This window comes from Protobothrops mucrosquamatus, unplaced genomic scaffold, assembly GCF_001527695.2.
Source record: "Protobothrops mucrosquamatus isolate PMUCROS unplaced genomic scaffold, P.Mucros_1.0 scaffold39, whole genome shotgun sequence".
In the NCBI taxonomy this organism is placed as follows: domain Eukaryota; kingdom Metazoa; phylum Chordata; class Lepidosauria; order Squamata; family Viperidae; genus Protobothrops; species Protobothrops mucrosquamatus.
In genome coordinates this window covers 548,240-575,188 of record NW_015386421.1, presented here as the reverse complement: position 1 = coordinate 575,188, position 26,949 = coordinate 548,240, and the positions used below count along the sequence as shown (strand labels likewise).

Below are 26,949 nucleotides of genomic sequence, written 5' to 3'. Positions count from 1 at the left end.
ATTTTTCAGGAGCCATCACGTCGTACAGAACAATCACTGGCTTCGCCCTTTTCGAAACTGGGCATGCTCAGACCCTGAAGGGGCGTGGCGACTTTGATTGTTTGGTCTGATTGGGCTAGAGGACAATTAACACCCACACGTGGAGTCTACATTCCTCTTTGCTGAGAAAAGGCGTTCAGGTAAGACAACGCCCCTTCTCCTCAAAAACAGGAAACAAAGTTAACCTTAAGATCTTTCCCATTACCTGCTAATTGATTCTTTCTAATGGAGATGCCAGGGAATTTTTGTGTACAAAAAATATGCTCTATAAGTGATCTATAATCTCTCCTAATAATAATAATAATAATAATAATAATAATAATAATAATAATAATTTAATTTATATACCGCCCTTCTCCCGTAGGACTCAGTAATGAGTAATGTTCCTATTTCCCTAGGCCAGGGGTAGGCAACCTTGGCTTAGGGCATATGCTTGCACTGGAATTTAAGGTCTAACATGAAAAAAAAACCTTTTTGTTTTTCTTTCATCAACTGCATAAAAAAGGTTAATACCCAGAACTTGCCTGAATCTCTGGGTTTTGTGCAGTCATGGTAATATGAGTAGAGACTGCTGTGGAAATAATATATTTGACCTTAGCTTGTGACTTAGCACTGAGAATCAATATCTAGGATGTCGATTGATGTTGGATGCATATGGACATTTTGAAAAACAGTGGAACATCATTGAAAGGTTGCAGTAGCCCTTGGCATGGATGTAAGATCTTCAAAGTTTTTATCTCCACTCTTGAATAATCACAATGCATAATTACATTTGAAACTTAAAATGAGATTAAACTTAATTAGATGGAGCTTAAATCTTGCACTGACAGATGCTAGCCTTCTTGATCAGTCACTAGCAATAACTTCTGACTGTTTTGTGAATATTCCAACAAACTTTTTGATTCTAATCTTACTGAAAGAGTTAAAACTGGTGAGGCAAAGGCCCCCTCTCCCCGATTCTCACACTGGCTATGACCATGGGAGAGTGTGACAACAACTTCAAAGTGGCAGGTGCAACTAGATGATCAAAGTCCTGCCCTTTTTAAATGTGTGTTGGACACATTTAAAAAGGGGGAAAGGTTTAAATTGACCAGTCATGCTTTTATTATAGAGTAGATGACCCCCTCCCTTCCTCTGCATATGCTTCTATCAACACCAGAAGTAGCAGCTTGGTAAACAAAGGGGTAGATGAGAGAATGCTTCAGTGCAGCCAAAAATCCATAGTCTAAAAAAGAAGAAAGAAACCCAGGATTTGAACCTTGGCACTGATACACACAGAAACACGCAGGGCAAGATTCCTATGTGCTGGCAGAATTTTTGTTTTTTATTTATATGTTTGGCTTCCTAATCTAGTAAAACTGCTTATGTAATCTTATGTTTGATTGGAAATGCAGAACTAAGAAAGAGAGAGTTTTATCACTATCTTTGGCAAACAGTCCTGTTGTTTACCTGTTGCTTTATTTCTCTTTCTCCATGTCCAGCTTTTGTAACCACACGTTCCATTGGTAAAACCGTTGCTTTAATTATTCTGATCTTTATTGCCACATTCTTCATGATTTTATTTATGTTTTTCATTCCTTCCTCCTTAGTATTAACATTCTCTTTGTTCTCCAGCACATAGTTTTACTATTTGGGAGCTTCGTAAAACAAAATTACCTAACTTTGCTTCGCCATCGATTGTACACATTCAGTACGGTTGATCTTGCCTTTTTTACTTCAATTTTAACATTAACCCAGATTTTTCACTTTTGCTTTCATAATAAATTTTCCTACATCTTTTACTTTCAACAACAAAATAATGCGATCTGCATCCCTCAAATTGTAAAATTGTTGAGGCAGTGAAGATAAGTCATTGGGACATTTTGTTTAGTAGCAGGAACTAGAATGAATATTTTAGAGTTGGGAGTATAAGCCTATCAATCAACCTGGCTATCCTTAATAAAAAAAAGGTATACAGATTGACCTAATTTAGCTACTAATTTATTTAGCAATTGTTCACAGTTATGACAATGATTGAAAAAGTAACTTTGTGACAACCCTTGTATTTATGACCTTCACAGGCCTGTAAAACAAAAGAAAACCGAAGTAAGCTTGTAAGCCTAGTCACGGTTTCACTCAGCAACTACTTTGCTTAATGACTGAGTTGCCAGTCCCAATTGAGGTCACTGAATGAGGAGTACATGTAATTATTAATAAACACTATATTGTTATGGTTGTTCACACAGTCAGCTAAATGTTTAGATGGGGTTTGACATTTTTGTCCATCTGTCAAGTCCTTCCCAAAAACCTAGGATAGGCAGATGTTGTTTAATAATATTAAAGGTATTATTTCAGGATGTAGGCTATTCCATGTAAAACTGCCTTTTGCAATTGACTAATTGTGATTTTGTCAGTTCTGATGGTGTTGTGCTCCAGATTTTTGGGAATTGCACTGAAGGTGCCTATTACTATGGGTACTATCTTTGCTTTCTCTTGCCACAGTCGGTCTACGTCTATTTACAAGTCATAATATGTTGTGGTTTTCTCCAGGTTTTTTTTTCTCTTCTCTTCTGCTATTTCCAGGTATTATGATAAAAACAAATTTACATATCTTTATTTTGTTCTCTCCAAAACTTCAGAATAGAGCTTTACAGGATATCAAACCAACATTAATTATTGCCCCTTAGCAAGGCTTTCTGATATTTTCTCAATCTGAATAAAATTAGATAAGAAAAACTTCTTCTTGTTATTTGGAAGGACCATCAAAATGGTTGATACTCAAATAGAAAGTTTCAGAATTATGACCTGGTTTGTAATTTAAATAAAGAGGGCAAGGATTGAAAAAGGAAAGTTTTTTTCAAGACTTTTCAAGACATTGAAAAATCCAGATAAATGTTCCTACATGATTCTCTCAGCTACAACACAAGAGGAAAGCTGGTATTATTATTACTGAGAAACTTTGACGCTTTTAATCCCACTGCAGTGATATTAAAGATTAGGTCCTAATTGAGTTGAAAACAGTTGGATTATAGCTTGACCTTAATCTTTGAGAAGATTAATCTTTATTTGTTTACAGCTGGAGACCAGAATGGGGAAGAAAACAAAATGTGGGAAAAATTGGCTTGTTTCAAGTGAAACATCAAATGAAACGAATCTGGGGCTGACATGCTCCAGTTATTTCTCTGTTGGCCCTTTTGCTAGAATCTGGCAAACTGTGGTTTGTGTAAACCAGTTGGGAAGAGTGCATTAGCTGGAGGCTTGATCTTGTAATTATTTGGCGTTACATCCAAATTGAGTAATTGTATTTTTTTAATTGAGTTGTTGCTAGAGTTACTATTGTTCTTCCTTCTGATCGAGAATAGTTTCTCCTTACAGCAGTGGAGTTAGAGACACATATCCACACTTGAGTAGTATTGTCCGGAATATTTGTCTGTAGTTCTAGTCATACATGCAGGATCAGTGAGGTTTAGGAACTCTACTCCTATTCTATACCCAAACAATATTACCTCTGCTATTAAAGTTATTATTATTGTGGTTCTCCAAATAAATATTTAAGATTGTGTCCTTTACTCATTTATAATCTGTTTTTTTCAAAAATGCACAGTTGTTTTAAGTATATGCATACTAGTAGTGACTGAGATTTTGAATGATTGAAAAATATGCCAATTGGATATTTTATGGGAGTCTACACATTTAAGTGGAAAAATAACTTTAAAAAATACATAGGAAATTATTATGGAACAAGAGGAGAGCAAGGGTTCAACCAGCTTTGTTCTTAAAGGATAATCATTATAGCTAATGGTTAACATACATTTCTGTAAATATAGTCCTCCTCTTAAAACTGTAGAATCTGGTTGTAAGTCATTATGGTTGTAAATTACCATAATGACTGGAAGTAATTTTTTGGTCTTTTTCATCATAGTCATTATATGCAAAAAGCAGCAGTGATTAAGTGAACCCATTTTTTGAATGAGCAGTTTTTGCCAGAAACCAGCAAAAACAATTTGCCAGAAAGTGGCAAATAACATTGCAAATTGCAGTCATGTGATTATGGAAAGCCACAAGAGGTCATAAAGCTGACTAACCCAACATGTGGACATATGACCTGTGTGTGTGTGTGTGTGTGTGTGTGTGTGTGTGTCACAACTATTTACAGGCCATAAAGCATACAATGGCCATTATAACTTTCAGTTGTCATAAAATGACTGATTGCAAGTTGTAGATTACCTGTACAAACATAAACATGCATATTTGAGGGTAGAATGTGGATACAATGGGAATGCTATAGATCAGTTATGACATCTGGGAAACATTCTACAGCATTAATAAGCAAAAAAAATCTCAAATATATTGCTTTGATACCTTTATACAACAAAACAGAAATACTCATTTATGATCCCATAAACATGTTGTGCAAAAAGGTTCTGTTTTCATTAGAACTTCAGAAAATATCAATATATGCCCAATAGATGTGTAGTGAACCCTGATCCATGTTTATATTATCCTTATGTTGACATATTGTTTCCACAGATAGTAACTGGGACCATATTTTAAAAGAACATGCAAGGGGAACAGGGCAATTAGAGAATTTTCCATCCCCTGCCATTGTCTATACACCAATGCACAGAGTATGAGGAATAAACAGGGTGAATAAGAAATTGAAGTAAGTGAGGGCAGATATTATATTGTTGCCATTACAGAAACTTGGTGGGATAAAACCCACAAATGGAATATACAGCTAGAGGGGTTTAAATTATTTAAAAGAAACAGACCAAATAAAAAAGGAGGTGGAGTTGCACTATATATAAGAAATAATACATCTCTACAGAAATAGAGCACAACAATGATGAAAACTGTCTTGAATGCATTTGTGTCAATATAAAAGGGGAAAGATGACATTGCCATAGGTGTATACTATAGGCCACCCAACCAAACAGAGGAAGTAGATGAACTTTTTGCTAGTCAGTTAACTAAGCTATGTAGGAAGGACATCACAATAGTAATGGGGGACTTTAACTACCCTAACATCAACCGGGAGACAAACTTTGCACCAAGTGGAAGATCAAGCAGGTTCCTGACAAACCTAGCAGACAACTTTGTCTCCCAAAAAGCAGAGAAGGGAACTAGGGGATCAGCCATATTGGACTTAATTCTCACTAACAGAGAGGAAATTATAGAAGATGGTAAAGCTACAGGAACCTTGGGGTGGGAGTGATCATACAATATTGGAATTCAGCATTATGCAAGCACAAGAAATAGAACGTAATCAAACTAGAGTCTTGGACTTTAAGAGAACTAATTTCAATAAACTTAGAGAGAGCTTGGGAAGGATTCCATGGATGAGAATCCTCAAAGGGAGAACAAGCCAAGAAGCTTGGGAAACTTTGAAAGGTTTAGCACAATACCAATGAAGAAGAAAAATAACAGCTTTCAAAAGAAACCAGCACAACTATATAAAGAACTCTCTGTCAAATTGAAAGAGACAGAGACAAGGACAAGTATAAAAAGTGGAAAGAGGGGCACATAATTAAGACAGAATATCAGCAATTAGTTCGAGCCTGCAAAGATGAACTGAGGAAAGCTAAGGCTCAAAATGAGCTAAGGCTTGCAACGAAAGTAAAAAATAACAAAAAAGCTACTTTCAACATGTAAAAAACTAGAAAAAAGTCAAGGAAACAATTGGTCCATTAATGGGAGAAAGTGGTGAGAAGGTGACAAGCAACAGGGAGAAAGCAGAACTGCTTAACTTGTTTTTTTGCATTCATCTTCACACAAAAAGAAAAACAGTCCAACCTATCAAAAACAGTACCGTAAAAAACAGATTAGAAACACAAGTTAAGTTAGGCAAGAAAATTGTAAGTGAGCAGCTGTCCACCCTAGACGAGTTCAAATCACCAGGACCAGATGGATTATACCCCAAAGTTCTGAAGGAACTGGCAGACGTGATCTCAGAACCACTGAACTATATCTTTCAAAGATCCTGGAGCACCAGGAAACTATCAGAGGACTGGAAACGAGCTGATATAGTTCCCATCTTCAAAAAAGGGGAAAAAAATATCCAGGAAACTACAGATCTGTCAGCCTGACCTCAATACCTGGGAAGATTCTGGAAAAGATAATCTAGCAACGAATCAGCGAATACCTAGAGGCAAACAAAGTCATAACCAAAAGCCAACGTGGATTTGTCAAAAACAGATCATGACAGACAAATCTTATTGCATTCTTTGACAAAGTGACAAAATTAGTGGACCAGAGGAATATTGTGGATATAATTTACTTGAACTTCAGTAAGGCATTTTATAAAATAGACCACAACCCCCTACTTGATAAGATAGAAAAATGTGGATTGGATAGCATCACCACCAGATGGATTCATAACTGGCTGACCCACCACACTCAACATGTCGTCCTCAATGGAACTGCATATACATGGAGGGAAATATGCAGTGGGGTACCCCAAGGCTCTGTTTTAGGCCCAGTACTCTTCAACCATCAATGAAGATGATGGGGAACTCATCAAATCTGCAGACGACACCAAGCTGGCAAAAATAGCCAACACTCCAGAAAATAGACATAAGATACAGAAGGATCTTGGCAGACTTGAACATTGGGCTCTATCTAACAAAATGAAATTCAGTGGTGAAAAAAGTAAGGTTCTACATTTAGGCAAGAAAAACCAAATGCACAGGTATAATATAATGGTGGCACCTTGCTCAATAGTAGCAACTGTGAGAGGGATCTTGGAGTCCTAGTGGATAATCACTTAAATATGAGCCAGCAGTGTGCTTTCAGCTACCAAAAAAGTGAACACAGTTCTAGGCTGCATTAACAAAGGGATGGAATCAAGATCACGTGAAGTGTTAATATCACTTTATAATGCCTTGGTAAAACCACACTTGGAATACTGCATCCAGTTTTGGTCACCACAATATAAAAAAGATGTTGAGACTCTAGAAAGAGTGCAGAGAAGAGCAACAAAGATGATCAGGGGACTGGAGGCTAAAACATACAAAGAATAGTTGCTGGAATTGGGTATGTCTAGTTTAATGAAAAGAAGGACTAGGGATGACATGCTAGCAGTGTTCCAATATCTCGAGTTGCCATAACGAAGAGGGAGTCAAGCTATTCTTCAAAGCATCTGAAGGCAGGACAAGAAGCAGTGGATGGAAACTAATCAAGGAGAGAAGCAATCTAGAACTAAGGAGAAATTTCCTGACAGTTGGAACAATTAATCAGTGGAACAACATGGCTCCAGAAGTTGTGAATGCTCCAACATTGGAAGTTTTTAAGAAGAGATTGGACATTGTCTGAAATGGTATAGGATTTCCTGCCTGAGCAGGGGATTGGACTAGATGACCTCTAAGGTACCTTCCAACTCTATTATTCTGTTTTATTCTATTCATTCCCAGCAGTCTGATGTTGAGATGCATTGTTTTGTATAAAAGAAAGAAAGAGTTTAAAAACCTGCCACCCAGGAGTCAGATCTATGTATTACTTTATGCTGAGCATTGTGGCTCTTTATCAAAAGATCTGATTCTTTAAACTGCCAGCTTTGGAAAAGAGGCCACTGGACATCAGGAGCAGACTTGCCAGCTAGGAAACTTGAAAAAAGTCAGATCTGTAAAGCTTCTTTTTTTCTGTTCAGTATGAGGAGGGAAACTCTTAGAACCTCAAGGATGGCTACCCTGCATTTATGGTTAGGCTCAAAAAGAAAATCCCCAAATCATCCCAATTCCATAATGAAGGGGACAGTCTGGGAAATATGAGGGAACTTGAGATGCTTAGTAGCAGGGGAGGCTGGGAGTGGCTATTTACATATTCAGGGCCCTTTCACTCTGCCACTAGTTTCCTAAGCACTCAAAAGCAATTTTTTTAAAGAAGTCCACACTTCTACCAAGGAGTGCAAAAAATCCATTAACTTGCCTCCAGTTGATGCAGGAGCTGGAGGAGCAAAAAGTTTCTTACTTGCTTCTCTATCAAAATGGAAATAAATGACTTGCTCTGTACCCCATTTTCATCCACATCCTTATGTCATGCTTGCTGTATACAGTTTTCTGATTGTGTCCAAAAAAAGAACAACCCTGAACAATTCCTGGAAGGGTTGCTGCCAAGCCACAATGTTTCTTGAAACATCTGCTGAGGGCTGAAGCCCTGGGTGAGGCAGGAGTTTCTGGAATTGGGAAAGAGACTCTCCACAGTTCTATGGGCTCCCAATCCTTCCTGGGAACAACTAATTTATTGTGGTTTTTAAACATACCATAGCTGAGCCAGAAACAAAACTGCTTGGCTGTCAAATACAACTGGTGTCATGGGATCATAGATTCCTAAGTGATGGTTTCAAATGGAGCGAAATTCTCATACGAAGATGTCCTTAGAAGTATATGGAAAGACTGGAAAGGGAAAGATATAGATATAGAGAAGATTAAATAATAAAAAGACTGACCATCAAGTTTGGTTTATTTGTTTGTTTTGATGTAGATTGCCCAACTCAAGAGCAACTCATAGTTTACACTGTAGAAGAACAAAAACAATGAAAACAACAAAAGACATTATGTATGTCTGGGCAAAATATACTACATATACTAGAAAAACACAACTGACAGAGGCTCCCCAAAAACCCTTCCCCAAGATCATGAAGCAGTAGCCAGGTTTTTAAAGATTTCCAGAACACATCCAGATGGGAATCCCACATTCTCTGGGGAAATTTTGTTCCAGAGGGCAAGCACCATAACAGAGAAGGCATGCTTCCTGGGACCCAAAGAACCCCAGCTCTCTCCAATCTTACTGGATTGGCAGGAATCATGGAAGATAGCAAGCCCCTCAAATAACCTGGCCCTGCACCACGATCCAGTGCTGCTTACTCCATTCTAAAGATAACATTTGCACAATTCTGTGTCACAGATACCAAGTACAACAAATGTATAGACTTCTGTTAAATCAATGTAAGCACGTAATTGGTGAACATTAAGCTCAGTGAATCGCAAATCATAAAGGCCTGTAATCCCTGGTTTTGGATGAAATTGGTTCAGGCTTAGGAGAATGACCCAGTCAATTCCAGTTCTAAGAGGTGTGAAACCTACTTAAAGTGCGCATCCTGAGAGTTTAATTTTCCAGGTATAGAAAACCTTTTCTTAGAGCTGCTTGTACAAGTTTTCCAGTTATACAGAAATCTGCACACTCTGTTATTAGATACTTAAACATATATCTGCATTTACTGCATCTTTATGCGTCTTAGGATTTCTGACAAAAAATATTTTAATCAAATGGAATAATAATAAAATCTAGAGGAGATGTTTGCTCACAGGCAGGAAAAAGTATTTTAAGAGATAGTTGCAAAGTATGAAGTATATAATTAAGAACAGCATATAAAAATAGAGGTAGCCACAAATCATGTGATATGCATAAAATTCATAATCTCTTTTAAAACTGTAAACAATCATCCAGAGTTAAGTGTGGGTTTTTTTGGCTTTATATCTGTGTCACTCATCAGCATCTAATTGACCTCAGCTGGCCTGAAAAACTTAAGTGTTGAGCCTGGTTGGGATAGGAGATCAATGGAAAATGCAAGGGTTGAAGGCTAAATTGGAAACTGAAAAAAAGCATTGTGGAATAAAAACATTTTTTCCATATGGGTGCCAAGAAAACTATATGCATTCCTGGCCACAAAGTCATTAGAAGTGAAACTCAATTGAAAGGCAACTGTTCCTTTAGTCTTTGCTTAATTTCAAATTCTTTTGCCAAAGAGTACTTAATATATATATTTACATATACAGCATTTACTGACCTGCAAATCTAAACTGCAGTACTGGGAGCAGTAATTACACTGTTGCTGCTGATCATGGGGCAAATGCCACTTGCCTACTGCTTTTCTAAAATGGAGTAAGTGTGCAGTATAGAAATTTGGCTATCATGTGGGGATTGCTGGCATACATTTAAGCAGTCTTTGAAGTACAGTTCAAACAGTTGATCTATCCTGGCAGACAGAAATAATCTCGGATGCACATTGCCTCTCCATTTTCAGCTCTGAGGGATACAATTAAGCTGATTTATGGAAGATGTTTTCTTGAGTTAGTTAGCTAGTTTCTTTTATAAATTCTCCCTCTGGGCTCAGTGCAGTTCCCTGAAACAAGATGTAAACATTTCCAAAATCTTCAAAGCAAAGAACCTATGGGGGTACTCTTGTTGCCTGCTCAAGTAGAAAAATACTGAATGCATTTCGACACTTGGTTTGCTCTTACAGGGGCCCTATGGGTGTGCGTTGTATTAAATCCACACTGCACGCTAGAAGAAAAGGCATGCTGGCTGCGACAGCTCCGGAAGTGGGGTGATATGGATGTTTGTCCACTGGAAGATGGAAACTACAGCAATGAACTTCCCAACATCACTAGTGCACTTACTCAGAGCTCTAGTCACAGGCAAAGTAAGTGTAGCGGAGATTGTTTCACTGTCTATTCTGTAACATCTTTCTCTAGTTTCCATAAACAGCTAAAAATAATCTTATAAGATCCCAGTTGTGGATTAATAGCAATCTAATTCATGGCATAGGACTGTTGTTCTGCATTTCAGCTGGTAGATCAATGAACAAAAGAATCTTGCCTGATATTACATGCTGTGCATAATGTTAATCTGCATTCTCGTGACTGATTGCTTGTAACCTTCAATTGGGTGAAATGGTGCATCATAGAGCAACAATTTTTGAGTCAAATAGGCCAATTTACAGGATTCAGGACCCATGACTCTTGTGGGCAAGATTTTGCAAATTTGGCAAAAATTGTGGCTGCTTCAATGCTGCTGCGCTGCCACAATGTCAGCTGCAGTCATGTGATCATCATTTGCAACACTCCTTGCCAGCTTTCTACAAGGAAAGTCAGTGGGGAAGTTGGCTGGAAGTTGGAAATCATTCCCCCCTCCCACTGTTTTTTTGCTGCCAGTGGTCATTCTGTTTCCCTGTTTACGTAAGAGATTATCTTTGAAATGATGGGGCACGGGTTGTCTAGTTCTTATTAAAATGTCCCACTTGAAGGAAAATGGTTTTGACTCAGATTGTCAGAGCTCTATAAATCTTGTGTTCTTCCTAGCTCCCAATCTCTTAATGGGATGGTGGCTTCTCTCTCTCTCTTCCTCTGTTCCTGATTTTCTCTTTACTTCCTTCCCTGTATTCTTGCTCAGTTATCAGTACCAGGCAGTGGTTGGACCCTGCTGTAGGTTGTTTTTTGTTGTTGTAATATTAACTGGAAATTATCCAGTTTAGAAAAGAATTGATCAGCGTTATCTGTCTCCTTAATTATTTCCCTATGCTGTTTTGGGCTGGAGATGCTATAATTTGTATACCGTAGCTGGATCTTATAACAATATTTGTTATGACAGTTTTGCTAACAATAGTCAGCAAAAGCATCTTTTGTATGCTTTGCAGTCTCAAACAATTCCTCCCCAGCTTCAGATATGTACATTTTGTTTGAATTAAAAATCTCAGTCCGGCCCTTAAAATGAACCCCCATGCAGGTTGAATGCATAAAAATTGACTCATATTACTTAACATATAATATATCAGGGGCTTGATGTCACAATCTTTATTTACAAAGTTTCCAAGTCGTTGCTTCCCAGTGTTCATATTGGGAGAGAAATTTTCAACATGGCACGGCAACAGTGTTCTTGCCCTGACCTTATTATATTGGAAATGGCAACAAATGCTGCTAATAGAATTATTATGGTGACAATAGACCTGGAATGCTATACAAAGATTTTGATGTTCTCCGAGTCTGGTTTTTTTTAATGCCAAAAGGTAGCTTATAAATTGTGTGAATAGCACAGCATAGAGTTCCTGTCCTAGTGTGCAAAAGAATACAGTGCTTGCTTCAGTGACCTGCTTAGAACTCTTCCTAGCCCTTCTGTCAGGGGTTAAGTTGTAGTATCCTTTCCCTATGTTCAGTTTTGATGCTTGTGAGCACTTTGGTGGTAAACAGGTCCATTGTGACAAATGGATTGCCCCAAGCAGGGTGAATAGTTTGGGAAGACTACTCTGTGCTTGGATGTTCTGTATGATTAGCCTTGATGGATGAGTGACTGCTTTTGATGGCCATCTGCTGGGAAACTAGTTAGCTTCCTTGAGCAATTGACTGTCCCCTGTGAGAATCAATGACCTGTTGGATGGGTCAGGGGTCTGATCCAGCAGGATGCTACTTGGGTTTTTATGTTCTTACCTGTTTTTTTTTCCTTGTAGGCTCTTTAACAAGGCCACGGCGCACAGTATTCACTCGTGCCATTGAAGGCTGTGACCTCCACTGGCAGGACAGTCACCTCCAGCGAATAATCAGCAGTGATTTCTACATTTCTCCATCTTACCCCAGGGAGGGTGAGGGCCTTCTTTTCAACTCACAAGGACAACCGTTGTGGCTGGGTAAGCTTCCTTGTTCTGGTTGCTGTGCAGTTTTATTTTTCAAAAGAATATTTGTTGAAGAAAAAACTGTGATCCCTCTAGGACAGAACAATATTCTTGCATTTGTGGGTGCTGTCCCTCTCTAAGGAGACCTACTTCGCTTACTTACTTTCCAGAAGTTGAGAAGCCTCAGTCTCTGGCAATACTCAGTGCTCACAGGGCCTCACAGTACTCACAGGAACTAAAGTAGCCCTTTTTTCCTAGCTCTGTATTGGGATATTGTGTATTGAAACACTTCTAATGCAGTATGGAAAGAGTGTGCTGCTGGTGTTGTAATTAAATGCAATAGTGCATTGGCAACTATACCAGAAATTCTACTAATAACAAAATAACAAATTGGTTTAAATTAAATGAAAGGCATTAAAACTGAAATCTGTAGCCAAACACTGAAGTTATATAATGATTGTACAGTGAGACTGTAATGGGTTTTTCGTCTATATCAATGACCCCTGCCGTCCTAAATTAGTCCCATATCATGTTATAGATCCACCTCTTTACAGCTTCATTAGGAAAGTAGGACCTATGTAGCACAGAGTACAGAAATTCAGGGATATAGCGTGCATGGGACCTGGGTTAGGTGACAAAACTTTTTAGCCATCTCTGCATCTTTCTTCTCCTCCTCCTGAGTCCTTATTATTTGAATTGGCCAAAGACATAAATGAAACGCATTGTCCAATCTTCTTGCTTCTTTTTCTTGGAGCTCCTCCTGGAGGACATTGGGAGCACTGAGGATTTGTTTTTGATTTGCCAGGAACACTTGAATGGTATAATTTTGAAAAGGTGTGCATACTATACATACAATGAGCAAACTTTCTTGAAAGGGACCCAAGCGTGTTCTTCAAGAGCATTAAAACCCATGGAGCAAATCAACTGAGGATTTGGAGGATGACAAGGAAAGGGGATGTAGCTATCATTACAAAAATATTTTCTTCACAGATTGTCCACTCCTGTGGCTTTCTGTCTGCATTCCCCACAACGGGACATTTCGAGAGGAAGAAATTCTTTACAGCTTTCCCACCATTCTGTGTCATCTGTTCCTCTCCAAGTCACTGTGATTTTGGGGGGTGGTGGAACAATAATCAAGAACAGATTAATTTCTATGCCATGCAGTTGTGTTGCCACATGACACATTGTTCTCTCTATCAGGAATGGCACAGAACATACACTTGATACAAAATCACTTCCAGAGGGATATTCTAGAGGTTGAGCAGAAGTTATAAAAGATAGACGGCTACATCAGGCTTCTATTTCATAAAGAGCTTTGAGTAAAGAGGAGGTTTGAAGGATGGAATTGTAACTGTGGCTCCATTTGACTGCCAGATGTATTGCTGTAAGACTATGGGACCAGGAAAAGTACAAAACATACTGTACATAGACAACTTTCTTTTACAATAAAATTAGAATGCTAGGAGAAAAGACTATGATAGTTTACAGTTGTTCCCTCGTTTGCCTTTTTTTCTGAAAGGGGGATCTTTTAATATTTTCATTTAATATTATATACTATAATCAGGAAAAATATTACCTTTGTGTATTTGGGTTATCTTTTGAATGGAAGGAGTTGAAAAATCTGTTTCATGGATGAATATTATATCACTATGGATTTTATTTGGTTTTATTAAAAACACAAGGTTAGGACAATAGTTTGTTTGGCAGATACAAGAGCTGAAATATAGTACATGAGCTGCATATTACAGCATTCAATGCTGCCCTATGAAAAAGGCAAGCAAAAAATCAAGCAAGCATCATGCATGTTTGTCATAGTTAAAGGGGGGAGGAAATCAACAGAACAGAATATATAAATAAAGCTTAACCTTAAATTCCCAGTGTGTAGCTGATTCTTTAGCATAAACTGTCTATATAATTCATTTGTCTCTAACTGAGGCTTAATTGCCTTCTTATCCTTACATGATGCCATAGAACATGTTCCAACTGCTTGTGCCCGGGTTGATGCCCTACGGTCCCATGGATACCCCAAGGAGGCACTCCGTCTAACTGTGGCCATAATCAACACTCTGAGACTGCAACAACAGAGGCAGCTGGAGATATACAAGCATCAGAAGAAAGGTATGAATTAGCTTGTGTTTTTGACTTTGGTTCCACTCGAACTTTCTGAATGTTAATTTGGACTTCTTGATACATTATTTTTGTGCTGTTTGGAACATAACAGATCCCTAGTTTGCCATCCTGATCTTTCCAAACAAATTTTAACCATAGGGCAATTATTTCTGCAACTATCTTTTAAAGAACAACTGTCCATTTGTAGTTGATGTTGCCCATATAGAGGATACTTGCATACGTGACTGCTGTTCGACTTGAGTTGGCCATTGGTCTTTTTGTAAACACAGAATGCATGGAACTTACAATATTTCAAAATCTGAAGCCAAACTGGACACAACTTTGTTGGAACAACCTTGTCAAAATGGAAGAACAGAGAATAGATACAACAAATTGAAAGGAATCCCTAATATCTATTGCACATTTTCAGGGATAGTTTTGAACAATATGTTTTTGGAAGATGAAGCCAAAGAGGATGCCCCCTATGACCTTACTCTGGGATTTTTCTTGTTTTGTGCTGTCCTCTAGAACTATTGCAAAGAGGAGCAACCACCATCACAAACCTGGAAAGCTGGGTAGGACATCCTCTCAATCCGATTGGCTGCTTATTTCTCACTCTGACAGAAGCATGTCGAATAGAGGATGAAAACAGCCTTGATATTTCAGGTAGGAGAATGAGAACTTCAGATTGCACGCTTTGAATTCAAACCAGCTTCTGTTCTTTTCCCCTGTGTTCAGTTTGGAGCCATCCACAGATTCCTGTTGTTGTTATTGAATGCTTATTTTTTGTCTAAAAGCTGTATGTATATGAATAAATAAGAAAAGCCCACCCCACAATTTTCAATGGAAATTTTCCTGTGAGAGAGGAGATGCAGCCTTCCACTGGCACTTAGACTTTTGTCACGTAGCTCTTTAGCTACATGACAAATAATAATAAGATATCTTTGACGTTCTGCTCTTTGGCATCTGCACTTGGCATGGTTGACTTCTCCTGATAAGCACAGGATATTCCCTAGGAACTGAGAAAATCAAGAGAAATCAAGTTCTTTGTGTGAAAAATGCAAAAATATTTCACCTACTAGCAGAGTAAGCAGTATTTCATTTGTTCATAGTCCAAAGGTTTGTTTAATTCTCCTTATGATTCCTATGCAGTGTACATCTCCAAGCAGAAGGTGTGGGATGGAATTAATGACTCTGTGCAGCTTAGCCCAGCTGCACCAGCATAATTGAGCACATGAGTTGCAGCAAAAACAGCCACTGTGTTGTGCTGTGAGTGGATAGTTTGGACCAATAGCATAAATAGAGCCAACCTGATTGTGTGTCTTGGAAGGCGTGAGAAGAAATTACAATTGCTATACAGAATCTGATCCACCTATCCTCTTAATTCTTTCCTTTACCATCAGATGCTGGTGAGTCAAAGCCTCCAGTGTATCAGCATGTGCCTGTGGCCAACAATTGCCCTGAGAGTGGGGAATCCTACCTATCTCTGGCTTTGGAAGTGGCACTGATGGGGATGGGGCAGCAACGGGTGATGCCAGAAGGCCTTTATGCGCAAGACAAAGTGTGGCGTAATGAGGAACAGATTATTGCCTGCCTGCAAGAGCTGGAACTTGATGCTATATTGGTGCAGACCCTACGCAAGCAGTGCATTCTGCTTCTGGAAGGTGAGAGAAATCACTCATGAGAAACTAAAGCTGTATCCACAAACCAGAATTTTTTTTTAGATTCCCTCTAGTAAATTCCATATCGGAAACCCAGTCAGTGTCCCTTGGTCACAATAGCATACAGTATGCCAATGAGATAATGGTATCAAAATATTTTTGAATAGAAGACTTTGGTAGTAATATGTATTGGAAAAGAAGTTAAGAATATCAGGATTATATAATACAGATTACAGATTAATATTAGAGGTTGTAGGAAGAGAACTGTGTTAGCCTTTGATGGTAAAAGATTCAGGAGGACACTGATAACTCTTTTTCTGACTAACCAGTTTTATTGAAAGACACAATTTTTTGTGAGTTGCAACTCACTTTATTAGACGACAGAGTGGCTAGACGTATATAGGTAGAATTCGAGTGAGGGGAGCAGAGTGGAGGGGAGAACACGGTGGTGCAGGTTCTATGTGAAACAGATTGAAGTAATGTGTTAGAAACGCATTGTGTTTGATGAGACATTCTGAGATTGCCTTGGCTTGATGGTGCTGTTAAAAGTCCATCTTTGCCAAAAAAAATCATTTTGCAATCTGCAGTGATGTACCCTGGCAAGTTGCAATGTTCTGATATTACTTTGTCCTTGTTTTGAGTCTTGATATTAAATTTGTGTCCATGAATTCTTTTGCACAAAGTTTGTTCCATTTGTCCTATGTAGCATGCAGAAGGGCATTGCTGGCAGATGAGGGTATACACATGGCATATCACATTGAGGGAAAGCATATGAAAGGCCTCTAATGTGTACTTGTTGGGGCCTGTGACAATGCTGTTGACATAGATGTGAGGGCAAAGAGGACTTCTGGGATTGTTGCAGGGGCTGGTTCCCATGTTATCTTTTGTTACTTGTGAGAATCTGATTCAGGCTGAGTGGCTGTCTGCATGCAAGTATGGGCCTGGCACTCAGTGCTCCAGAAAATTCAGTATCATTGCCCAGTATAAGCTGTAGATTATTAACAACACATTTGAGTGGTTTGAGCTGTGAGCTGTAGGTGACAACCAATAGTGTTCTATTGTTCTATTTCTGTGGTCTGTCTTTTAATATGCCCTCCCTGGGAATTGATCTAGCTCTATTGATTTGTCTATTGATCTTGTTCAGTGAGTAGTTTAGTGCCCTAAATCTCTGAGCATTAGAGGGACTACACAAATATTTTCTTAAATTTGAAATTTTAATGTATAATTTCCTCATCCCCTGCTTTCTTTCTTTTTTTTCTTTACTGAAACAGGAGCCCTTTGCAGTGATTACTGTTGCTTCTTGTCTAGAGGGCTCTGGCAGTTAAATTTAGAAGACAATCCATGTCAATGGATTTAAAAATGCTGCTTTTCCCTCCCCCATTCCACTGTGGGCTCTAAAGCCTGTGTATTCATGTGTCTGCAGTTTCCTGTGAAAAGTAGAGGGAATTAATGGGTAACTTGGCCTTTGCCATAGGGATGGAAGGAGAAGACAAGTTGTGTCTTTCTAACCACACTGAGTTGAAAATATCAGAAAGACAAATAGGAGAATCTGGTTCTAAATTATATGGTGGGAAGAGGAATACCTCCAAACCATTTGTGTCATAACATTAGAGATCCAGGTTCATATCCAATATTAGCCATAGGAGTTCACTGGTTGACTTTAGGCCGGTCACATACTCTGAGCCTAATCTACCTCATAGGATTATTGTGCGACAGGTGGAGGAAGGAGCACTTTGTGTGCCATCTTGAACTCTTGATGTAAAAATAAGATATAAATCTGATAAATAAATAAGGTTGGTTGAAGGAGAGACGCTGATATGGTTCTGCTTTTGCCTAGGTGGTCCCTTTAGTGGCCTTGGTGAAGTCATCCACCGGGAGAGTGTGCCTATGCATACTTTTGCAAAGTACCTCTTTTCTGCCTTACTGCCCCACGATGCTGACCTGGCCTACAAGCTGGCATTGCGCTCCATGAGGTTGGTACCACTTTTTTTTTAAACTCCTTTTGTTAATAAAATTAAGTAAAAACAACAGTGATAGATTTTTTTTACTAAAGCTTGGCATATGTCTTACATTCTTCTCAACTTTCTCCAATATCAACATTCTTGCAGCATTTTAATAGATTTTTAAAGAAAGCATGTTCACATATGTTGATCTGTTTTTTTAAGTATGTGAAAATAGAGTTGCTGATTAGCAAGCATGGTTGGTCAATTGCATTGATAAATATCAATTCTCTACTAGCTTAGGATTTACGTTTTAATCAAAGAGAATGTAGAAATTTTAGTGGGTCCATTGTTGCAAGTTTCAGTTGTAAATCATAGCTTCTGCCATAGGCCCATAATAGAGAATACAAAAATCAAGAGCTTAATAGGAAGCCTTCACTTATTGGCCACAGTTGGGGCTGGAAACTCTGTCATTAAGTGCTACAGACACTAAGCAAAAAATCTTGTGTCCGCACCAGGTTTATATCACTTCCACTTCCATCATTAAACACAGAACCATTGCAGTTGTTAAGCAAGATACAGCAGTCACTTGTGATTTTACTGCTGGCTTCTCAATTGATCTGCTTCAGAAGCTGGTTGCAAAATGCCCAAATGGCGAACACATGATCACAGTGATGCTGTGACCACCATACATTTGAGGACCCATCAAAAAACGGGTTTTTCAACTTTGAATGGTTGCTAAACAAGACAATTGGTGAGGGCTACCTGTATATTTTAATTGCAGCACGGCTTCCTGAACAGTCTACTGCTTGATGAAGTCACATGTAGTAATGTGCATTGCTGCTCCAACCAAATGTGCAGAGGGTTGATTAGACTCGATAGACAATTGTAATTTGCCATTACCAACAAGGTTGTAATAAATAAACTCGGAAACCGTAGCCTGTTGATAATTGCTGCACATCCTGGGTAGCAGATGTAGTTAGGTAGAAGAGCTTGGGGTTCATGTTTCCTAGATTCCCGAGCCTCTTAACTACAGTACTTTCTTAATGACCAAGAATGGCTCAGTAACCATTTGAAGTTACGATGCTGCTGCTGAATGAATACTATTTCCAGCAGGTAAGGCACACCTAGCCTGGCTCTATGTAAAGCAGCCCCTGGTTGTGCCAGGCCTTCTTGAGTCTGCTTGTGCCATTCTCCAACTCGCATGTGCTGTTCACACAGTGATTCAGGAGGCCTGCAGAGGAGGCAATCCCTTACTTTACTGAGGCATGGGGCTGGGAAGGATGAAGCTGGGAATGATTTGGATTGAGGTGGGTCCTCATCTAATAGCCAGTGGGATTTGGTTAACAATGGCAATGGAGACTGCTGAGATTGCTGTCGTTAAGCAATGTGGTCACGTAATACCATGCTTCCATTCCTAATCATCATCATAACTCAAGGACTATCTATATAAAAATGTGAACGAATAGTTCTAAAGTGCATAAGATACCCAGCAAGAACTTACACCTGCACCCCAGAGCAGAACCAGATAACTGCGGTGCAAATCAAGTTTTGCTCTGACATAAAACTGTAAGAAATGTGTACATCTGAAGTTTTATTTTTCTTTACAAGTATTTAAATCCCTTCTTAGTTCTCTAGTGACATTTCCAGTTTGTTCAAGTTTAGTGTGGCAAGCATAGGCTGCTGCAAGCCTTTGAAAGGTTTTCCACATCATCTTGCCCCAGCATGCCACAAGAAGACAAATCAGAGAGGATTTAATATGATTACCAGCAGGTATCCTTCTATTGACCTAATGTTGTGGCTTTGTTTTTCCTAGGCTGCCTGTTTTGGAGACAACTCCCTCCGGTGATGTCACACATCCTCACCATATTGTCTCAGTGGTCCCTAGCAGGTATCCCCGTTGGTTTACTTTGGGGCACTTGGAATCACAACAATGTGAACTTGCTTCCACTATGCTGACAGCAGCCAAAGGTGGGTGAAGGATTCCTAATATAACTGAACATAGACCACTAGAGATCCAGGTGAAATATTCAACCGCTGGCCTTCAAAAGAAATCTAATAGAAAGTCAGTTTGTACATATCAGGCAGAGACTTCTGTCTAGCAGAATAGTGGATACAGTAATTTCATTAAAAATAAATGAGAATTATAGAAATAACTTTTCCTGAGTAATTGTTGGATGCAGCAGTTGTTTCATTTTTCAAGAATTTCTTTCAATCTGGACAAGAACGTTCTGACGCCGAGATGTTTTTGATGCCCGAGAAGTAAAAAGAAGCGTTGATGTGCATGAGCAACTGGGAACATCAGTTGCATGCAGATAGTGGACCTACTCACAGCCTTTCTGATTAGTACCAGCAAACTGCAGACTATTTCTTGCTGGGCTATATGGAAGAGGGGAAACTGCTGGGCAAGATAATTCTTTCTCACTTTATCAACAAAGACAAATTGCATTTGTTGATGTGAGCCCAGCTGTCTATATTAGGAGGAAGGGATACTTACCTTACTGGATAGTGGGACTCCCAGAAGTCCACAACTCCCAAAAAGCAAAATTAAATTACTCTCAGATTTCTCATCTGATATATTGCAGTGCTGCATTTAGGAGAGTTGCTAATATTGGAATGATGGCCTAATGGGACAAACTACTTCTGTGTGACTTATATAATTGCTTCCTTCATGTCCCCTTTTCAGGCAATTACTTTTCCTACTTACTATTGAGGAAAGCCTTGAGACACTTTCTTTGGTTTGATTTCTGTATAAGAACTGTAGATCTAATGGGATTCCCACTTACATAGGGCTCATCAGTTTTTAGCCCAGGTATTCTTCCTGAACTGTGCTTAATATTTGGCCAGATGTTACGAGAGAGACAGTTCTGAAACAAACAAGAGCAAATCACGCTCATTAGCTACAGTTTTGCTGAACTATACTAGGACCCAATTGCTCTTTGTCTTATTTTCCTTTGAGTGGTTTCTGGCTCTTGCCGCTGTTTTGCTTTCTGTGTGACACACTTGATAGTGTTTTACTCTCTAACCACTTTTAATAACAGTTTTGGTTCTGATCTTATGGTCCACCTAGCAAGACAGATGGACATTTAACTACTTGAGGTGAACAAAAGGCCAGGAAATTAAACCTTTGGGCTTTGGAGACATCTCCAAACTTATTCCATAGAAAATATTTTTATCTGTAGTTGAATTTTTAAAAAATAAGTTTTGCTGTTGTAGATGTTTTGACTTTTATAATGCAATCTAATGTGAGCTAATATATATTGCTAGCTTTTTTTTTGTCTGGTAATTTATGATTGCAGTTCAGATTGAAAATGATATACATTGTGTAACAGCCTTTTATTTCTGTGCAGTATCTGTACTTATTTCCTTACTTGGCTCCAGAAACAGGCAAAATGCAGATTTGTCATAGAATCCCTTGGTATATTTGCTTGAACTGAAAAAGGCTAAGTGGAAAGACACTGAAAGGTTTGAGAAGAAATCTGTAATCGAATATTTGAGCCCTCAAACTGATTTCTCTCTAGCAGGATATACAAAATAAAAATAATGTTGCTTAGGCTTACCCAGTTTACATAGGAAGATATTTACTATTATTTTAGAAAGGTTTATTGGATGGATAATGGATAAACGTTCTTATACTGCAGGTGACATGCTGCGTCTACGAACTGTCCTAGAAGCAATTCAGAAGAACATCCACTCCTCTTCCTTGATCTTCAAACTGGCTCAGGATGCTTTTAAGATTGCCACACCTGCTGATAGTAATGCTGACACAACACTACTTAATGTGGCACTGGAGTTGGGGCTACAAGTAAGGATATTAATAATCAAGAAAAATGAATAATTTCCAAATCTCCATAGTAAGATGGAAGCCTGCCTTGAAGGTTAATGACATGTCCATGAGCCAAAGAAAAAGTCTGCCGAGTTGTGATCTTAAGCACTAACTCTGCTCTCTTACAGGATTATGGCCATACTGGCCATTTAAATCAAGGGTCCCCAACCCCCGGGCCATGGCCCAGTACTGGACCACATTCCATTGGAACTGGGCTGAGCAAACAGCAAGCGAACGTGTGCGAAACTCCATTTGTGTGAGCAGCGTGCGTGCACACTCAATGCTTGTGCAAATGGAGCTGAATGCACGCCTGCCCCTCACACAGTACCATCCCCTCTCGCCACCGCCACTGGTCCACAAAGCTGGAGAGGTTGGGGATCCCTGATTTAAATAATTAAATAACCACACTTAACATTTCGCAACTGAAACATTCAAAACGGGCCATTATGCTTCCCATGTGGCCTCCAATCTAGGCAGCTTATGAAGGTAGAAGCCAGACCTGTTAATCTTCAAAACAGGTTGAAACCATTTTAAGTTGTTACGATATGCTGCTCTAGGGGAACGCAACCATTTCTTTGGATATCACTGGTGGGTGAAAAAAAATATTTTCTACTCATTTCTACTGCTGCAGGTGATGCGCATGACCTTGTCAACATTGAACTGGAGACGGCGGGAGATGGTGCGATGGCTAGTAACCTGTGCTACAGAAGTTGGTAGGTATTTCATGAACCTATACTTAAAATGAAGACTGCAGCCTAGAGAGAGCCTATTTCAGCCTTTCTCAACATGGGCTTGAGATTCTGAGAGTATAATTCCCCAAACATTCTGCTCACCCAAACGATATTAAGATGCTATTAGGCACCAGAGCCAAATTTGGATGACAACTAATACCCAAATTCATGATAAAGATGAGTGATTTCTAACTCTATTTCTCCCGATATTGGCTCCCTAGGTTGCAAATATTTAAGGATTTATTTATAAGGAAAACACACCAAACGAAGATAGGATAGATAGGATATATGACATTTTCCAATTGAATTCAGTAAGTAGCTCAAATTATAGCAATCTTTTTAATGTTTTTTACAATGGAGCTCAATCCTTCATTGTAAAAAAGAGAGAGGTCATCTCCTACAGGCTAATGCTAAACTAGACAGTGATATGCTACTTTCAAGACAGTGAGAGACAAAAATATAATTGACTGCAGTATTATGTCTCCTGACATAATTATGACCTTGGTGATGAAAAGGAAAATACAATTATCGCTCACTGTACTTACCACCATTGCATGAACCTTGCTGGTTCTTCACTACTGGCTGAGCAGTTCACGATTCTTTCTTTGCAGGTGTTCGGGCCCTAGTCAGCATCTTGCAGAGTTGGTATTCACTCTTTACCCCTACTGAAGCAACTAGCATAGTAGCAGCCACGGTGATGTCCCACAGTACCATCTTGCGCCTCAGCCTGGACTACCCACAGCGAGAAGAACTGGCTAGTTGTGCTCGCACGCTGGCCCTGCAGTGTGCCATGAAGGACCCGCAAAACTGTGCACTCTCAGCTCTTACCCTTTGTGAGAAGGACCACATTGCTTTTGAGACTGCTTACCAAATTGTTATAGATGCTGCATCCACTGGCATGACTTATTCCCAGCTCTTCACCATTGCACGGTATATGGAGCACCGTGGGTACCCATTACGGGCCTTCAAGCTGGCATCGCTTGCCATGACACACCTCAACCTTGCCTATAACCAGGACACACACCCTGCCATCAATGACGTGCTTTGGGCATGCGCACTCAGCCATTCCCTAGGCAAGAATGAGCTGGCAGCTATTATTCCATTGGTAGTAAAGAGCGTGCACTGTGCCACGGTGCTGTCTGACATTCTGCGACGCTGCACCATGACAGCACCAGGCCTTGCTGGCATTCCTGGCCGCAGGAACTCTGGGAAACTGATGTCGACGGACAAAGCACCTTTGCGCCAACTGCTGGATGCCACAATAAGCGCTTACATCAATACCACACACTCCCGTCTTACCCACATCAGCCCACGGCATTACGGGGAGTTTATTGAGTTCCTGAGCAAAGCTCGGGAGACGTTCCTGCTTGCTCAAGATGGCCACATTCAGTTTGCGCAGTTCATAGACAACCTTAAGCAGATCTATAAGGGCAAGAAGAAGCTTATGTTGCTAGTGCGAGAACGATTTGGTTGAACTTCTGCATTAGGGAAAAAGGAAGAAGAAACCCTGATCGTTGTTGGTGGAATCATGCTTATCAGGCAAGACTAACTGTAGTTTTCATCGTAGAGAAATCTCCCGATTCTTTCAGGAACATAAACCAAAAGTAGCATGACAGGAAGAGTTTGCTTCCCAATGACCACTTACTTGCAAACACTTCAGCAATACCAAAAGGCTAACTAGGAAACTGAATACCTCTTTCCCAAACAGCATGGTGGATGGAGGCAGAGAAGCAGCCAATATGGAAGCACATTACTCAGCCTCTTGTGCTGCCATCTGTATTCTCAGCTGGTGGGTTTTGAGATGTGCATCCTGCCATTACTGGCGTCACCATTTAGTGCAGCCTTCCCCAACCTGGTACACTCCAGATTTGCCAGACTTCAAACTATTTGCTTGGCTGGGGAATAGGATGAGTTGCCTCCAGAGTAACTGGGGTGAGGGAGGGGGGGTGTTATAGGCTGGGGGTGGTTGGTTTAGTATGTGTGCAAGTGGGTGCGTATGAAAATTCTTAATTAAAAAAACAACTAAAGTTAACGGTTCTCAGGGATTGCTTTACTAAAAGTAACAGAAGCATTTATGATACTGTAAATACAATAGTATATGTGTCAATGATTAAATTGTAAAGTTCTAATTATTTATAATTATTCTTTTTTTTTTGTTTTGTTTTGTTTTTGTTTGGGGATACTTGAAATGTGTTGTGGGCTGGGCTAAGCTTTTCCAAATGTGAGAAATATGAATATTTCTCAGGTTTTCTCCCAGCATTGTTGGCAAAAAAAAAGAGAGGTGGGTGAGGTTTGATCAATGGAAAATAAACAAAAGCTTGAGCAGAACTACCCCAACACACAACCTTGGAAGAGAGGAGACCAAGGTGGCAACCGCAAAGCCAGATACACCTCAGCATTTCAAGGCCATCAGGGTGTGGACTTGGCCCACTGGCTATAAGCCACAGCACACTACTTGACTCTGCTACTTCGTACCATGGTTCCAGATACGGGATTCAAAATGATCCCCAGGAAGCTGAAACAAGACTGTGAGCCAGTTGAGGCCATAGCATAAAAAGCTCTATTTTTGGCCTTTCTCCACATGCAAATGAATTGATTTGTGCAAGAGTTGCATTACTCTGTGAATTTAGAAAGGGTTCTGTTTTTATTTTATTTTTTGTCATCTGGGGAGCAGGGGCAATTCGTCTGCATATGTGTCTTTATTCTCAATTTCATTTCAAAACTACTGTCTTTGCTGGCATCTGCTAAGGTTGGTGCCTTCTTGAGGACAGCTTTCTGCCATAGCTTCTGCTACTTTATCTCCTACTATGGCTTTGCATCCATCTGAATGTTTAATTCGGTCCCATGGAAGGGAGTGTAGCAGGAGCAAAATAGTTTTTTCCCCTTTTCTAAATGTCTTTGTGTTCCCCTGTTCCAGTGCATCTTAGTTCTAAAAGGGGCAGGGAGGGAATGGATGGGGCAGGGGTTAAGATGAAGCGTAGTTTAGGAAATGTGGATTAAAATTACGTATTGTCTGACTCCAATTTGTTTTTTTATTTAAAAAAAATAATCCTGAGAAACTGGTTCGAAGACCAGACAAGCCCTACTCACCCAGTATTTGTTGCCATAAAAGTATCATTCTTCTGTCTCTTTATTTTGTATGTACAACTTCTTGATCTGATGTTTAATAATAAAAAAAAAGGAAGCCATTCATCGTATCACTCCAGCCCTTTTGGTATCATGCTGCCAGTCGGGAATCATGAAAAGGAAAGCCATTCAAAGACAATCTGTGCTGCTACTGAGATAGAATCATGGAGAGGTTACAGTTCCCTATTCTGCAACTGGAAGGGGAGGATATATTTCTTCCTTTTCTGGTATAATCAAGGTAATTTGCATTGTAAGCTAAAAGGGGACCGAGTATCCTTTCCTCAGACACAGGATACTTAACCTGCAAAAAACAGACCATTCAGGCATATGCATGAGGCATATCTCCACCCCCTCAGATGTTTTGAACTTCTCCCCACATTAAAAGCACCACCCTTGTGGCACTTCTGCAGATTAAAAGCAACCAAAATAATAAAAAAGTATTTCTGCAAAAAACGGATGGGTAGGAAGCAAGATAAGACTGCCAAATTCTGTGTGGAAGGGCAGATGAAGTTCAATTATAATAAAAGGTGTTCACTGATTGTCAAGAGGTGCTCGGATTAGTGTTGTAACCAGTAGGAGCAATTTGGGGATAAAAAGTACACAGCTGGGGCAATGTATGTGTCATAATGAGTCCATTTTCTATGGTAGAGATTGAGAAGAATATAACATATGTGTGAAAAATCTGGTTCCTTTTGCCAGTTCCTGCAGCAGTCTTTGTAGCTAATTACACTGAGATCCTTTCCAGCATGTTACCTCTCAAAAACGGTTACATTTGCTTAGCAGATCATCCACTTCTTTTTCTTTTCTTTTTTTTTTTTGCTTAAGGACTGTTTTCTCCCAATCTCTAAGAACATTTGTTCAAATTGCGAGAATGCATGTGCACAGCATCCACAAAAGCCCCTACGTGTTCTGGATCGATGTCAGGATAGAGGCCGTGGCCCAAATTGGCAATGTAACGCTGGGAGCCAAAGTCTTCCAACATCTTTTTTACCAGCTCCCCAATCTTCTCCTATGGGAAGTGAAAAATGATTAGCAGGCCAGATAGCAATAGCAATAGCATTTAGAGCAGTGGTTCTCAATCTTTTTAATGCCGCGACCCCCAACCGGTCGTAAGTCGAGGAATAAACCGGTCGTAAGTCGAGGAATAAACCGGTCG

At 39.5% G+C, this 26,949-nt stretch overlaps 2 protein-coding genes across 6 annotated transcripts in view; one reads left to right on the top strand and one right to left on the bottom strand.

Moving 5' to 3' along the window:
• Positions 1-24,141, top strand: part of ZSWIM5 (zinc finger SWIM-type containing 5) — a 130,581-nt gene extending 106,440 nt beyond the window's left edge. Inside the window, 10 exon segments of the mRNA XM_015811320.1 lie at positions 10,259-10,438; positions 12,239-12,415; positions 14,372-14,518; positions 15,038-15,175; positions 15,913-16,173; positions 18,008-18,143; positions 19,927-20,081; positions 21,752-21,915; positions 22,568-22,649; positions 23,279-24,141. Of these exon segments, the coding sequence (XP_015666806.1) occupies positions 10,259-10,438; positions 12,239-12,415; positions 14,372-14,518; positions 15,038-15,175; positions 15,913-16,173; positions 18,008-18,143; positions 19,927-20,081; positions 21,752-21,915; positions 22,568-22,649; positions 23,279-24,141 (2,303 nt within the window).
• A 1,639-nt stretch (positions 24,142-25,780) lies between these two features.
• The window catches only part of UROD (uroporphyrinogen decarboxylase), a 19,555-nt gene continuing 18,386 nt past the window's right edge, over positions 25,781-26,949 (bottom strand). For all 5 annotated transcript variants that reach the window (XM_015811316.1, XM_015811315.1, XM_015811317.1 and 2 more), the window contains exon 10: positions 25,781-26,802. In XM_015811316.1, coding sequence (XP_015666802.1) covers positions 26,638-26,802 — 165 coding nt within the window. In that variant the 3' untranslated portion in view covers positions 25,781-26,637. The remainder of the gene's footprint in view (positions 26,803-26,949) is intronic.